Source organism: Corvus moneduloides, chromosome 13, assembly GCF_009650955.1.
Source record: "Corvus moneduloides isolate bCorMon1 chromosome 13, bCorMon1.pri, whole genome shotgun sequence".
Classification (NCBI taxonomy): Eukaryota; Metazoa; Chordata; class Aves; order Passeriformes; family Corvidae; genus Corvus; species Corvus moneduloides.
Genome location: NC_045488.1, coordinates 2,471,532 through 2,486,685, shown reverse-complemented (window position 1 = coordinate 2,486,685; position 15,154 = coordinate 2,471,532). Strand labels below are relative to the sequence as shown.

Genomic DNA, 15,154 nt, shown 5'->3' with positions numbered 1-15,154 from the left:
CTCCGCTGGTTTTCCCACCTGAGGACTGCAGACCCTCACACCTCACGTTTCTTAGTTTGGGATTGCAGAGGAGACGGCACCTGTGCTACCTTCTGTCTGCGTGGTGAGCTCCTGCACGTTTCGTGAGCGGTTGTGGTGGTGCTCTGGGTGTGATGAAGTCTTTACTCAGTTTTTCTGGGTATTTATTTAAGAAGTCAGGAGCTCTTACGCTTAAGAGGGCAGCACTTTGATAAAAAACATGACTGTCGCCCACACGCGAAGCCCGTGTGGCTATGTATGGTCTTGCTGGCTCTTTTGCAGGTTTAGAAAGTTGTGTTCCTGCAGTTATTCCTGTTTTGACTTCAGACATTTCCAGTGCAGACCATTTACAGATTGGATGTGAAAAAGAACAACAATTGATTGAAAGCAACCGTTTATTAATGTTAACATTTCCTGTGCGTGCCAAGATAAGACAAAGCTCTATGCATTGATTTACCAGCCTTATGGTAATTCCTGTGCTTTTTTTTTTGAATCTCTGTCTGTGTGATATCTTGGAACAGGTTGTTTCATTTACCGGAATATCTCCACTGACAATAATGGAATTGTTGATATAGCTGAGAAAAGAGAACCTGGACCTGCATTAATATGCTAGTTTTCAAAAATGCATTTTTAAAATCATCATCTGAGCTCCAGACAGCCTTTGAATGTGTTTCTGTAAACTTTTGGAAGGATAATATTACAGAATAGTCTGTATGACTTTGGAAGTAATCTTTTCAACATTCCCGCAAAAGAGGGCAGAAAATAAGTAATTAGTTTACTGACTGTATGTCTTTGATTCTCTTGCCTGGTAATAGGGGAAAAAGCTCACTGACTTAAAGGGCTCATTTAAGTAAAGATGACTGGGTGTCCCAGCAGTCTCCCAGAATTATTTTAGTTTAAAATGGAGGAAGAAATATTTTACCTTGGAAAAGTTCTTTTAAGAAGGAGTAAGACAAGTTATGGAAACTTTGTGTGTGTATCCCAGAATGAGGAACTATACTTTATTTATACATGAACAAATAATATGAAAATCATCATTTAAGCTACTGTTAACCTTTTTATCTCAAATGTAGTTCAAACTACTTAAATGGCTTTGGTCTTCATGTGGGAATGGAAATTAGCTCTTGGCATAGCTTGCTCTAATTGAAATCAGTTTGTGGTTTTAAAGTTCCTTCCCTGCTTGACAGATGATATCATTTCCTATGCTTTTTGTAATCCCCTCTGTTTTTCTAAGATTGTATAAAGCTGAGTTGAACTACACATTTTAAAGTAACTATACACCTTTTTCTGACCTACTTAGGACACTGTCCAAAAATCTTCACCAGATATTCACTCTGTATTTGCAGACAATTTTACTTTTTATTGAGGAATGTTAGTACATTTTTGTTGCTTGAAGTACTGAAGTACATCCAAAGCAGAACAAAGATGTATAATAACTATTAGACACATAAGAAATGTAATACACAGTTTTTGCTTTTATAATTGAAGAATTAAGATAACTAGTGTTTTAAATGCTAGATTGCTTTAACTTCTTTTTCCAGTTGTATGTTTTACTTTGGTTTTGTGGATTCATATTGTTATAGAAGGCAGTACAGTTAAAATTATTATTTCTGCTTGAAAATAATAATAAAAAAATCTATTCACATACTTCTGAACTGTTAAAATCCAAATGATGCCTGAGGGTTTAGTGTGAGATGAAAAAGTCAGTGTTTGGCATGGCACCTGTTAGCTGCAGGCTCTGACGGGACATGCAATTTCCATTTTTCAGTCCTGAGCAGTTCAGACAGCATGGTGTGGGTATCCAGTACTCCATCACAATCTACTGAAATGCTGATCAGACTGTAATCCTATCTGGGGAGGGGCCTTTCATGTGGTTCCTGTTAAGAGGAAAACCATTTCCCAGCTGCTTACTGGAGTGCAGGCCCCAGTTCACAGCTGTGTTGGACAGCAGGACCTGTAAGAACTTCACTTTTTTGGGAGACCTGCCCACTTCTCTATGCCTGATGAAGAGCCTGACATACTTTTAGTTGCTCCCAACATCTAGTTAAGAAATCTATTTGCTCCTATTACTAGAAAAATGCAGCAGAGATATTATGCTTTACTGGCATGGGGCTTAAGCTGCCTGTTAACCCTTATAAGTGGTGGAACTGCAGCTGAGGAGAGTGTGCTGCTGCTCCCCTGTCTCTGCCCTTGGCAGGGGAAGGTTGTTGGCTCTGGGGAAGTGCTGTCTGTGAGCTCTGCAGCTCCCAAGCAAACTCTACTGGAGGGGTGAGCCCACAGTCGGCATACAGAAAAAGATCACTCTGTTATTTCTCCTTTTTATGCAAGAAGTCCTGCCTGGCCAGGTCAGCTTCTGCCCTGTTGGCAGAACAGGGGTGTCTTCAGGAACTTCCTTATATGCTTCCCTTTAATACTTCCCTCCCCCACTTCCCAGATGATAAGACTCCCTTTCTAATGGTGCTGTCTGCTAGAAGTTTAGTACTTTTCCCTTATTGAAGGCTTTTTCTCATAATTGCAAACTAGGAAAGAAATGTTGAGGATTTATGCTCATATGAAATGCCTTTGACTTCATTTGAATGAGAGAGTGCATCAAATCTTTGCACCATGTCCTATATTCCTTAGGAACTGTATACTGTGTTCTGTAGTGCCATTCTAAGTATCTGTCCTAAAATGTGCATTCTTGACTTCTAATACTTCTTGGTTCACAGAATCAATCCCTGAAAAAAAATAGTCCTTTAGCAAACAGTAAAGTGTTTCTGACTGGTTCCATTTAACTGAGGAAAATCTCTTTTCCTTTCAAGTCCAACACTGTAACATCCGGTGCATGAATGGAGGTAGCTGCAGTGATGACCATTGCCTCTGTCAGAAGGGTTATACAGGAACACACTGTGGACAGCGTAAGTACACCCCTAGGAATGTACATACTGTGAAGTGATTCTGTGATATGTGGAGTGGACACCCTTTAGCACTAAATTTCAGATGCTGTTGAGCTGGTTTTTGATCAGGTATAGTGCAATTTTACAGAAAAACACGTGACTTTGAAATGAATGCTGAGTGAATTCTTACTGATCAAGATTATTAAAATAAGCATCATGTGACTTCATAACAATTGGATATAACTTGATCCTGAAGTTGTCACACTACTGTAATTCCCACTGACCTCCAGGACTTTTCACCCACTAGAGCAATGGGTCATAGGTGTAAATTTTACATGGGATTCAGTTTCCATTTTATAGATAAAATGAAGATTTTTAATACAAAGTCTTGTTTTCATTTCAGGGTTTGCATCAGACTTAGCTAGTATGCTCTAGAAATTTTGACGCTGTCTTATTAGAGTTGATCGACAGACTTTTTTATTTGCTCAGTGAGTCCTTAGCCAAAAGCATTCCTGGATCTGCTGCTTGAAATCTCTCCCAAACTGACTCTGGTGCTCTCTTGTTCTTCTTGGCTGGAATGCTGTGAAGTAACTCAAATAAGGATGTAGACACTGCTTTTAACCAAGGCTGTCATGTTGCTATCTAGTGAGCTATTGGTCTGACACAGAAAATGTGTTTAGCTCATTTAATGAAAACCTTTTGTGCTCTGTCAAAATCAATGGCACACTTTACATGAACTTCAGTGGGACTAGGAATTTACCCTAATAATCTGGAGGAGGATCACATGGTGAAAGGATTAAGAATTTATTTCTGCCTTCACTGTGAAAATACCAAGCGGATAAAAGAGGATAAATGGAAATTTTCTATCTACTGAAGTAAATGTGAAGTGAAACAAAGAATAACATTACTCAATGGGCATCAATTTGTGTTTAAAATCTCCTTTTTCATGTGCATGTTGTATTTTCTGATTATTTTTGAGAGCAACTGCTTTTGGAGTTCATTATAAAAAAATTGAGCTCTGAAGCCAGTGACGACATCATACAGGGGAAGAGTATCTTGAATTAACATGGAATAGATATTGATTACATTTTGCTATCCTAATTAATAGCAATTAATCAGCAAACAGCCTTTTAATACTGGATTATTATAGGAGGAACAAATACTTTTTTGAAGATTTAGAGATGAAATATTCCTCTGCATCTTCTTTGTGCAGTCTCTATCAGTGTTACCCCAAGGGAATTTGTTGCAAGTTTGAAAGAGATGTTATTTTGAAGTTACAGGATTGTCTAGCTATCCCAAAGAGAAAGGCTCTAAGAGGTCAGAAAAGCTGTGGTGGTTCCTGTATTTGTGTTACGCTCCCTTGAAAAGATGAGTTCATGGTACTAATGAGGCCAGGAAGTAGTAAAAGGTCATTAAGTAGATTCTAGGAAAAGAGTTTGGTGTGCTGTCATGTTTACCATTTTTACCAGTTTGCCTAAGTTGGTCAAGTATGATCTTCATGCCTTTCTGCAAATAGCTCAATAAAGATTACTTTTGCCTTCCCTTTGGTACAGCTGTCTGTGAAAATGGATGTCTGAATGGAGGGAGATGTGTAGCTCCGAACCGATGCGCTTGCACGTATGGCTTCACTGGACCCCAGTGTGAGAGAGGTATGTGCCCTAAATCAGTGGGAATAATAATGTTCCAACACCTCTGACAGTAGGGTTGTTGGGCTATTACCTATTGTATTCTATAGCTGAATTGGTTGTGTTTGTTTTTGGTGGACTCAAGAAGGAAAATAAATTTTAAGTAGCATTTTTAGAAGTATGTGAACTTCATAAGGATAGAGGCCAGGATGAAACACAGATGGAACTGTTTACTTTTTTGTGATGAAACCCTTCCACTGGAAGAGGTGGCAAATGAAAGTTTTTGTGTGCTTTTGCTAAAACTTCTAAGTAATCAAAAAAGATCTTCGAATCTGATAGACATGATAAGTAGCATCTTGCCTCTGTCTTTATGTTTTGTTTTGCAGAGTTTATTCAATTTTTTTCCTTTTTGTACAGATTTATTGTTTCAATTTTAGCTTTTTAGTTGCATATCCATAGTGATAGTCTTCAAGTGAAAACACAGCTATACCAACTGCCTTATATGGTATGTGGATTTTTTTTCAGGGTTATTAAACCAATTTAATGTTTCATTTGTGAGCAGTGTAGTGGACAATATTTAGGTATAATCCTGTTGAGTTTTATAAAAAGACAAATAAAATACTTTCATTTGTCTGAGCAGTTGGTCTGTGTAGTTGGAAATTCATGCATACTACTCATAAAATAGGTTGTGTTACATATCTGTGAAGCTGGGACAGAATAGACATCAATTATCTAATTTTGGGCTTCCATGCAGAGGATGTAGATTTCATTAGCACATGAAATTTCTGTCAATGAGTGTGTCAGATGATCTCTGCTATCAGTGCTGCTCCTGGAGGAGTAATGGTTGGCTTTTTTATGTGGGCAGCATAGGTGGGTGATACAGAACAACAACTCTGAGGGGACCAAAGCTTTTTGTTCTGTGCTAAAACAGATGGTAGGATGAAGCAGGTATTTCCTGCACTCCCTACAGTAGATAAAATTGCTGTGTTGGCACTGTGTGAAGTCTTGCCAGTTGTCCATTCAGATGTTATAAAAGTAGTTCAAACCAGTGGCGAATTTTTTCCAAAGATTGAAAAGTAGCTCTGTTCTGAATCATGGGATCTCACTGCTGGAGGAGGAGTAAGAGGAATGGGAAATTAGGTTAAAATTCCTCAGTTTGAAGAGAATAAATGCTTATAGGTGAGAATATGCTGAATATTGCTGCAAGGACTTGGAATTTCAAGCAATTACTGCTTGTTCTTCATGGGTGAAGTTTTTGAGCCTTCAGTCTGGTGAGGAGGTGTAAAGTGTAAGTTCAGAAGAAGATTGTTCAGTGCTACTTCTGTGTTGCCTGATCCGAGACCAGTTTGACTCCACATCATTAGGGCGAGTTTCTAGGCGGAATCCTGGTAATAGCTTCAGTCCTGTCCCTCAGGGCTCCTTCCTGGGGGTGGGTGGAGTGAGAAACTGGTGGCACAGAGCCATTTGAGCCAAGTCAAGCTGTCCTGAAATTACATGCATGCTGTTGAGCACAACTGAGGTGGAAATATGTAACTTACATGCTTTGTCCATAGGCAGTTTTTTACTTAAAACATGTTTGATTTTTACAGTTATCAATAAAAGAGAAAATGGACATGAATGAGCTGTAGTATTCCTGGTTAATGCTCGCTTGCGATGTTGAGGCCAAATGATTGTCATATCTTCCCAGAAACCCTCTGAAATTTGGCTGCTTTCACAGATTTCCTGCAGCCTCTCTACCTAGCTGAGCTAATATGTTCCCCTCCTCTAAAAAGGGTGTGGTGGTTTTTGGTCTCAGAATCGCATTATGCCATGAGAAAAGCTTTTTCTGAAGATAACTTTTCAAGTATAAACTAATCTTGGTCTTAGAATAACTTGCCTTGTTCAGCACATGCACCTGTGTGGTCACTGGGGAGTTGTCTGGCTGCATATGATTTGACACAGCTGTCAGCTAAGTAAGAGGTCCGTATGTTGAATCTAGCTTTGGAAAGTTCTGTGGATTTGACACTCCCTGGTGGGCTTCTGATGTACATGTGAATGGATTGTAGCCAGTAAATTGACAAGATTCATGCCTCGTAGAGTAAAATCGTGTGTTTATTAGAAAGAAAAGAAAGAGGGGAGGAAGCAAAACAACAAAACCAAAGCATCTCTGTGCATTGGAAGCAGGGGGGAAAGGAAAATACTCAAGAGAAACAGTCTCTTAAACTATGCCATTTCTGGGGGAAGCAGGAGAAGCAGATTCTTTTGAAAACACCATTTCTGGATATAAACATAATGTGAAGTGATACAGTTTTGTGGCATACACATTCTCCATCTGTTTGGCTGTGGTTTGACTTCTAGGTTATGCCATCCCACAAACTAACAGTTATGGAAGTAATTTACTGCTGTGTATCACCCAGTGCTTTTCTCTACAAACATCAACTAACAGTAACAATCAAAGAGTGTTTGTGGCACATATGTCACACACCAAAGAACGTTCCAGCCTTTGCCACATACGTCGTAACTTAGAACTGACTTGAATAAAACAATGTCAAGGCAACCAAACACGTGGGGTTATTCTAATAATCCGATAGGGAAAACACTTAAAATGTTGCAGGTGGTTGGAACAAAATTAGATCCAGTTTCTTAGATACAGAGACAAGATGTGTAGTTCTGTGTCTACTGTTTTAAGTAGTTTTTCCATATATTACCTCAGTAAATGCTGACCATGTGATTGTTAATGAAGATCTACAAGACTTCTGTGTAGGTCGGTAGCATCAAGTACATGCACAATGAAGGGCTTTAGACTCACTGCTTTCACAGTGCAGCAAACTCCATCAAATTTGTGGCATGAGTATTTCTATGTATTTATTCAGTCATTCTTCGAGAGGGTTGCAGCTGGCCTTGGACAGTTTTGGCACACAAATTGCTTTTTTGTACGTCTTAGAAGTGTTAATCTTTGTGTAAAGCACTACAGACATGCGCACAAGGAATTTTGAGATTCACTTTTATCACTGGAGTTCCTCTTCATGTTCTGGGAGTGCATACCATGTCACTGGTGAGACAGGCTTCACCAGAGCTGGATTGACAACTTTGTCATGCTGCAAGTGGTGCACAGGTATCATTAACTCCTAAGCTGTTGTGTGTGGTGTTTGGCTCCTTTCCAGAGTGGGAGAAGCTGCCTGGACATAGTGTCAAGTGTATGCAGCTGTATCATAAAACAACAGACCTGGCCTTTCTGTGGAATAATGTTCGAAAAGGTGGACTTGACATAAACTCAGCAGTAAAAGTGTAGCAGAGTTGGGAATGCTTCCTACAGCCATTTAAGACATTTAAAATACACAGCCCAGGAAGGAAAATATTTCAAAGACATTGTCTCAGTTAGAAGTTGAACTTCAGGGATTTCTTTTAGGAAGGTGCTGAGTTCTCTGGTGGTGGTCCAGTGATGGGCTTTGACATGCCTTTAAATTCAAACCCGAGATGTCAATATGCCTAGAATTATGCAAGTGCTTAAGGGCCTTGCTGGCTTTTGGCCCGAGCTTTCAGAGTTAAGATCTGAGAGATGCACTCAGCTTTTAGCTTATCCGTAGTCATATTATTGATGAAAAGAAATCACAGATAGCAGAAAATGAAGATGTGGGCAAAGCAAAATTCCTCCCACTGGTTCAAAACTGGATGCCATCTTTATGCCATTTGAATGTTAATGCTGAATAACTTGAGTGAGTTACACATTCTGCAGTTTCTTTTAGAGTTGCTGAAGAGACTGAAAGCAGAGACTTAGCTTATGTTCCCCTGAGGATGATTCAGAACATCGACAGCTCTTTCTATTGTCTGTAAAAGAGCCTAGGGGATTTAGCTGGCTATGGGAGATGCCCACGTTTGGGTCATGTGAAAACATCCCTGTATCCTGCACTTTATGAAAGTCTAGAGGAAAAATTGATGTTAGGAGCTCAGGGAGATCAAGCAGCCCTATCAGATTTGGTAGAGCTGCCTGCAGATTTGTGCACAAAGGCTTTCTTGACTCTTCAAAACTGTTTCTCTTTGGACATTTGGGTGATAATACTGTAAGAGGGTGAGTTCTATATAGAAGATTGTACATTGTTGTTATCCTTGTATTGCAGAAACGCAATTAAATGTGCTTTTCTTTTTCTGTCTGGATTCATTTAGAGGAACACAGTGGAAGCTTAGAATGTGTTACAGCCCTGTTTGTTTATTTGAATGCTTGTGACAACATGAGGGGCTCAATCCTGCTGCATTCTGGCGTTTTGCCACTTGCTTCACATAGGAGCAGAATCGGGCCTGATGTAGTTCAAATATTAAAAACGTACCACGTGTGTTTTGTTTTTTTATGGACTCAGAATATGAGCAAACGATTGCTTTTTCTTCAAACAGAGTCGTTTCTGTACTGCTCTCTTCATGGCAGGAATTTTTGCATAATTTTTAATTATATTTGGCCATTATTAAAAGTTCCCGGAATTAATGCCATATGTAAAAATATCTTTCCCAGAGCCTCTCTATGAAAGTGTAGCTGCTGAAAGTGGTCAGGAGTAATGTAGGGCTCTGTATATTTTTTTTTTCTTTCTAAATACTACAACGGGTAGAATGTTTTTACAAAGAGGACACTGCACCCCTTAGTGTGCCCCGTCTCTGGTATTTAGTCTAAATGGAAAGTAAATAACAAAGTGTAGATAGGAGTAAAAGTATGTTCCCAAAGCCTTATGTTGCATTTAAAGTAGTATTGCAGCATATGGTAGCTGGCAAACATTTGAATAAACTTGATTTCTGCAGCTTTCTTCCAAGAAACACATCTGTTGACATAGGCATGTACTTTCTGCAGCCATGTAACATGAATGCGTGTACAGTGCTATAGCAGAAAACTGAAAGATGGCTAAACTTGAAGGCCTGCAGTAAGGACTCTTGCACATGTTTTTCCCCCTGAACAGTTATGAAAAATGGCTTCAGGCTGAAGATCAATATATTCAATCACAGAGTGATGCTTTACTGACTTTAAAATAATTTCAATATATGTTGTCACTCTTGATGTCTTACAGTTTCAGAATAAAAATTTTTTTGGATTATCTTTTTTATAAAAGAGGTTGAGATAACTGGATGAGTTTTTCAATTTTTAAAATTTAAGTTGCAGCTTTATGGTGGAGAAGTCAGCCTCTACAGAATGATTGTGTGTGATTTAAGGTGGTTTGTAATACTTCATAATACAATCAGCAGATCTCTAGATCAGAACTCAGGACTCAGCTCAGTCTGTTATTTGATGCCAAAAAGCATTTTTAGGGGTCTTGTGTATAGGAAGGCTTTTATCCATTGTTCTGGTCCTTGCAGATACCCCCCATAACTGGTCCTGTGTTGCTTGCTCTATGCTTTCTGTGTCTTAAAATATCACATAGCAAGTTTTAAAATGTTTCTTCAGATACATGCTTGTAAGCTTAATCAAGATCCATAAATGATTACATATGGCTTAGGTCTCTTGTGAGATGTTAGGGCTCCAGCTTTTGTACATGAAGCTGAACATTTACATTTTGTTCCAAATTGAGTTTTGATTTCAGTCAAACAAATCTAAAGTTTTCATTCAACTATTTGGCAGACCTTTTTATATTTCCATGCCTTCTTGATTGGCTGCTAAGGACACTGACCTTTAGATGTGCAGTGAAGTATTGTTTGGACTTTGCTTTGTTCTGATTTTAGTTGTAGCAGTGGAGATGCATACAAATTTAATCACAAATTGTGGAGTCTGTATTATCATAAAAACATTTGAATGAAATAGCTGCATTGTTCTAATCTGTAAGGTTTGGTTTTTGCATGTAGGACATTGAAAGGACTCACAGGAAAGTCACTAGATCATTCTTCTGGTACTGGAAACAGCTTTGTTGTTGAACCTGACTGCTGCTGCCAGTTGTGCTGGCAGCCTCTGGCTCCTGTTTGCTCTGCAAGAAATTGGGTTCAGCTTTCACTGCAGCTGGGCTGGACCTTGCACTGGCTTTGCCTGCACATGGTACTTGCAGTCTGTCTGGTAGTGTCTTAAGAAATGAAGAGTGGAGGAGAGGCTTTGAAAAAGTTACCTACACAGGGAGATGTCTATGTTTGTCTCATTATGGGATGTTACATGCAGGTCATACAGATATGACTTCTGTATACACAGTGCAGACAGTTGAAAGCTGTAACTTCCCTAAATGGCCTATACTGCCAGATCTGTGCTCTGCAGTGTTCCAGGCCTTCAGAATGAGTGTCTTCAAGCTGTTCTTCACCTTTTAGTACCACTGTACCAGGTCCATTTTTCTAATTTCAGCCAAAACTTGTAGAAAATAAAAAAGCTGGGCACAACTGATTTGTCTTGGAACTTTCCAGAGAAAAGGTGCCTTTGAAATGGTGGCTCCCGGAGTTGGACATGACATAGGGAGTGAGTAAATGCAGCTGAGAACTTACCTAACAATGCCTACTTAGCTGTTTATGGAGAAAATTATTCCTTTTTCTCTGGGCTGTAATATATTTTGACATAAGAAAGCACCACTACCTGAAATCCTCTCATTTGTTACAGTGAAAACAAATGTTTCCTTGTGAATCATCCATTCATAGCATTTTTTCTTGTTGGGCTGGTAAGCTGAGAATTTTTGTTAAAGTTGCCACAGAGACAAATATCAGTATGCATGATGCCTCAGTCAAGTTTGTGACTTTTTTTTCTCTCTTGTTTTTGTAAGTGATCTAAAACTGTCTTGATGGTCAGTTCTAACAAAGACGAGAAACCTCTTTTAAAACATAGACGTAACCTAATGAAAGGATAAACTGACAAAGGCACTTCCAAGTAAAACAATTCTTTTATGTAGGTCAGCTGCAAAATGCTAATGAAAATGCATCTTAAACAGAGGTGCTCAAAGTGGCCAGTGCAAGTGTTTTGACACATGTAAGTTTATTTGCTACATATTTGTAACAGAGCTGTTGAAATCTCTGTAAAAATTAAAACTTTTCTGAAGTAAACTGTTAGATTTAGAAAGAGATCTGTCCTATATGAGCATAAAAGCTGCAAAAAATTGTGGGAAACAACTACCTAAGAGCAGCTGTAAGGACAGGCACATTCGCACTTCCAGTTTCCCTTGAGAGGTTCACGAATAATGACTGAGTAGTTTTTATAATTTTTTTCGTGACAGCTTGTACAGTTTGGCACTTTAGAGAAATGCTGTAGGAAAAGAAAAGAGGCCTAAATAAGGTCTGAAAAGAAAGGAGCCCTGAGAGAAATATCCAAATTCTGCTATGCTGTAAACCAGCCTGGCTTTGCACTCTTTATCCAGAAGAAACTTCTTTTGGATAAAGGTGGAATTTTGCTACATAAAAAACCCAAGAGTTAATATTTCCCTTTGTAGGAAGGTGTGCAAAGGCTAGGGATAAGTAATTTTAAAAAAGCATGAAAGTTATTAAAAGTGCATGTGTGTTTACAGTTACATCCACATGTGGGTTTATGTTCTAAGAAAGAAATATGAAACCTTTTAAGCACCTGATTTTTGGTTGTGATCTTATAGATTTACTTTGTATGCATTGCAGGCGTTACCCAAGCTAAACTAGCACAGGTAGGCTAATGGAATGGCAGTCTGCTGTGCCATAGCCTTTATTTCTTTCCTTGGTGGTGTAATTCAGGTTATAGATCTCCCATTCTAAAGGACTGTTTTACTTGTCCTTGAATGTTTAACTTAGCGTGTACTCGATTTTTAAAAAGCATTTAACTCAAGTAAGCCTGGCTTTACCAAGTGATCTTGGTCATGTTTTATAATGATTCTGTCCTCAATGTTTATGTTTTTTGCAAAGTTTACCCAACGATTGCCAGGTGTTCAGTACTGTCCCCAATTGCTCTTTACTCCTTGGAATGAATGGTCTTCTGTGACCCTGTAGTGCTTTTTCTTCTAACACAGAGGTGCTGAAAATCATAGGGAAGCAGGAGCTGAGTAGAAACCTGTATGCTCACAGTTGTTGCCTCTTTGGGGAAGTGGTGGCTGCTGCTTTCATCCTGCACCACTGCACACAGCATGGGAAAAAGCCAGAGGTGTCCTTGCTGGCAGTGCAGCAGTGGTCATAAGTTCAGTGATATTTTACTAAACTTACCATTTTCCTTATTTCTGTATACACAGGGATCTCATAGTTCTCTTTGGTCTCAAGATTAAGCCATCAGTTTTTGCTCTAGGTCCTTTTATCCCGGCCCCATTGCTTACAATGGCTCCATTGAATCTATTGATAGCTGAATTTTCAGCAAGGCTTGGAAAATCAGTTTATCTTCAGCAAAAACAGCACACCAAAATGCATATCTGCTGTTTAGTGGGGTAACTCCTATCTATCAAACGATGCATTTACATTCTTTTAAAAATAGAACTGTAAGAATTACAGGGAGAGAGGGTTATTTCTAACTCTGTTTCAGCTTACAGAATTGCTTAGGGTGGAAGGGACCTCTTGAGATCACCTACTCCAACTCCCTTGCTCGAGCAGGATCAGCTGGAGCAGGTTGCTCAGGACTGTGTCCAGTCACTCTCTGGAAAATGTGTTAAAATATACGTTAGTCTGTGATTTGTAATACCTCCAGCTGTACCATTCACACCTATTAGCTATTTAATGAAGATCCAGTGCTAACATTGTCAAAGTGTTAACAATAATTCTGGGTCTTCTCTGTTTTTTTCTTTTTTGTGTGTTCTGTTATCCAGAGAGTGTTTGTCCTGTGGCAGTGATTGATTGAGTGCTGTGAAATGAAAGCATGTGTTACGCTGATAATGTCTAATGTACTTGCCTCATCAAATTCTAAAAGCGGAACAGTTATTTTAAAAACAAATTAAAAAAAACGGACAAAATTACAGTGGTTCATGGGGTGTGGAATAGGGAATGGTTTTAAATCCGAGTAATACTGAAAACTACAGACACGCTGACAGGGGAGTTTTCCTTTGCACTTGACACTAATTGCAGTTACCTGCTTGTCACTTACTAGAAAAAGATGGGGAGACCTGTTAGGTACTTGATAATGTCACCCGATTTAGGTGGCAGCTGGGTCCCTCAGTGATGGGAGATTTTAGGACCTCAAAAGCTCCTGTTTGTTTGTGTTTCTGAGAACTACAGCAAGAAAAAAGTGGTAAGCATACAGTGGGAAGATCATGCTGTGCTCCCTCTTCAAAGTGCAATTAAGGTGGATCTTTAAGTGAGACACACCTTGAACTGTTTCTTCAATGGACATTGGACTGGTCTCTGGGCTGGATTGTCCAGATGTCTTAGCTCAGTTGAGCAGTACAGTGACAGAACACTACTTGGACTTGAAATGTTTGTAAGAGGTAATAGTAAAACCAGCAAGCAATGAAGTATAATTGTCCTGCTGGGATATGATGAAAGCCTTTATAAGACTCTCCCTGTCCTGGTGTGACAGTATGGGTGGTAACTTGGAGAGATTTGTAAAATGCAAGTATGACAGCTCTACAGTTGGATTAATACGGGCTTCAGAAGAAGCCACAGGGTCAAAAATTGCTTCCAAGCCTCAGGCTTGGAAGGCCAAAAGATCTGCCATTGGAATGGGCAGTGAAAAAAGAGGTGAGTGATGCACCTCTGTGAAAGGATCCTGTGAAAGGAGAGTTGATGTGAGGTTACTTCAGCTCCAATAATCTTTAAGATAAGATACAGCGTAATGATGCAGATATTATGTCTGGAATTGAATTACACCACATGGTGTTGAACTCATTCCAGCTACTTGATTCTTGAGCTGAGGAGTAAAGAGTAATAAGAGGATGATTTGTGAACTTTTGAGGGATTGAAGTAAGGAGAGAGTAATCTTTTAATACACTGAAATTTGGTAGACTTATGGGGGCTCATAAAGCAAAAGCAAGAGAAACAGGTGAGAAGGGAAGATAGGCAAGATGATGACAGAGTGGATCTAGCCAGACAATTTTCACTCCTCTTGGGAAAAGAGAATTTGAGGCAGGTTGAGAAGTTTAGACTGCTGTTTGGGCAGGGGAGACCCAGTGGAGATGTGCATTCCATTCATCTGAATGGCTCTTCTAGTAAAAACATTGCTAGACACAAGCACAGGCCAGGAATGGCAAATGATGAATGACTTAGCAAGCTATCTTGCTGGGTATTTAATCTGTGTGGTTATCTAAATAATTTGAAATGCTTCTCTTGGCCTAGACCAGGCTGGACAAAGTGAAGTGCCATGCATTAAACCTTGTGCTATTTCAGTTCTCAGGTTCCCAGCAGGATCCCAACAAGATATGGCTTCATGAAAGGTGATACTATATTAAACTAACAGTACAAGTTGTATCAAACTTGGTTCCAAATTCAATACAAAAAGTAATGGTTTTAGAAGGCATTTTAAATCTAGCACTAGCACTTCAGTCACTTGCTGATGTACAAAAAAAGTGCTTTGTAGAGCTGCTGAGTGCAAGGAAGATGCGAGGTTAAATTGGGTTAGCGGAAATGAAAGACGTGCAGTGGAAGAAGTTTTGGTATCAGAATGTTTATGGAATTTGTCATTAAATAACAGAAGTGTTTAAATTGGAGGGCAAATTTAAAGCATTCCTTTTTATAAATTTTTCCCTATTTATGTGCAATTGAAATTATTTACAAAGGTGTACAAGGAAACATTAATTTGTTTCCCTCTTAAAAACGAAAGATGATGGCAAGTCCATCTTG

The 15,154-nt window shown here is 39.1% G+C and overlaps 1 protein-coding gene across 2 annotated transcripts in view; it reads left to right on the top strand.

The window, feature by feature from the left end:
• The window catches only part of FBN1 (fibrillin 1), a 145,090-nt gene that overhangs the window by 19,733 nt on the left and 110,203 nt on the right, over positions 1 to 15,154 (top strand). For both annotated transcript variants that reach the window (XR_004242873.1, XM_032123291.1), the window contains exons 5-6: positions 2,820 to 2,915; positions 4,448 to 4,543. Coding sequence is in view for 1 of the 2 variants with exons in the window: in XM_032123291.1 (XP_031979182.1) it covers positions 2,820 to 2,915; positions 4,448 to 4,543 (192 nt within the window). In the remaining variant the exon portion in view is untranslated. The remainder of the gene's footprint in view (positions 1 to 2,819; positions 2,916 to 4,447; positions 4,544 to 15,154) is intronic.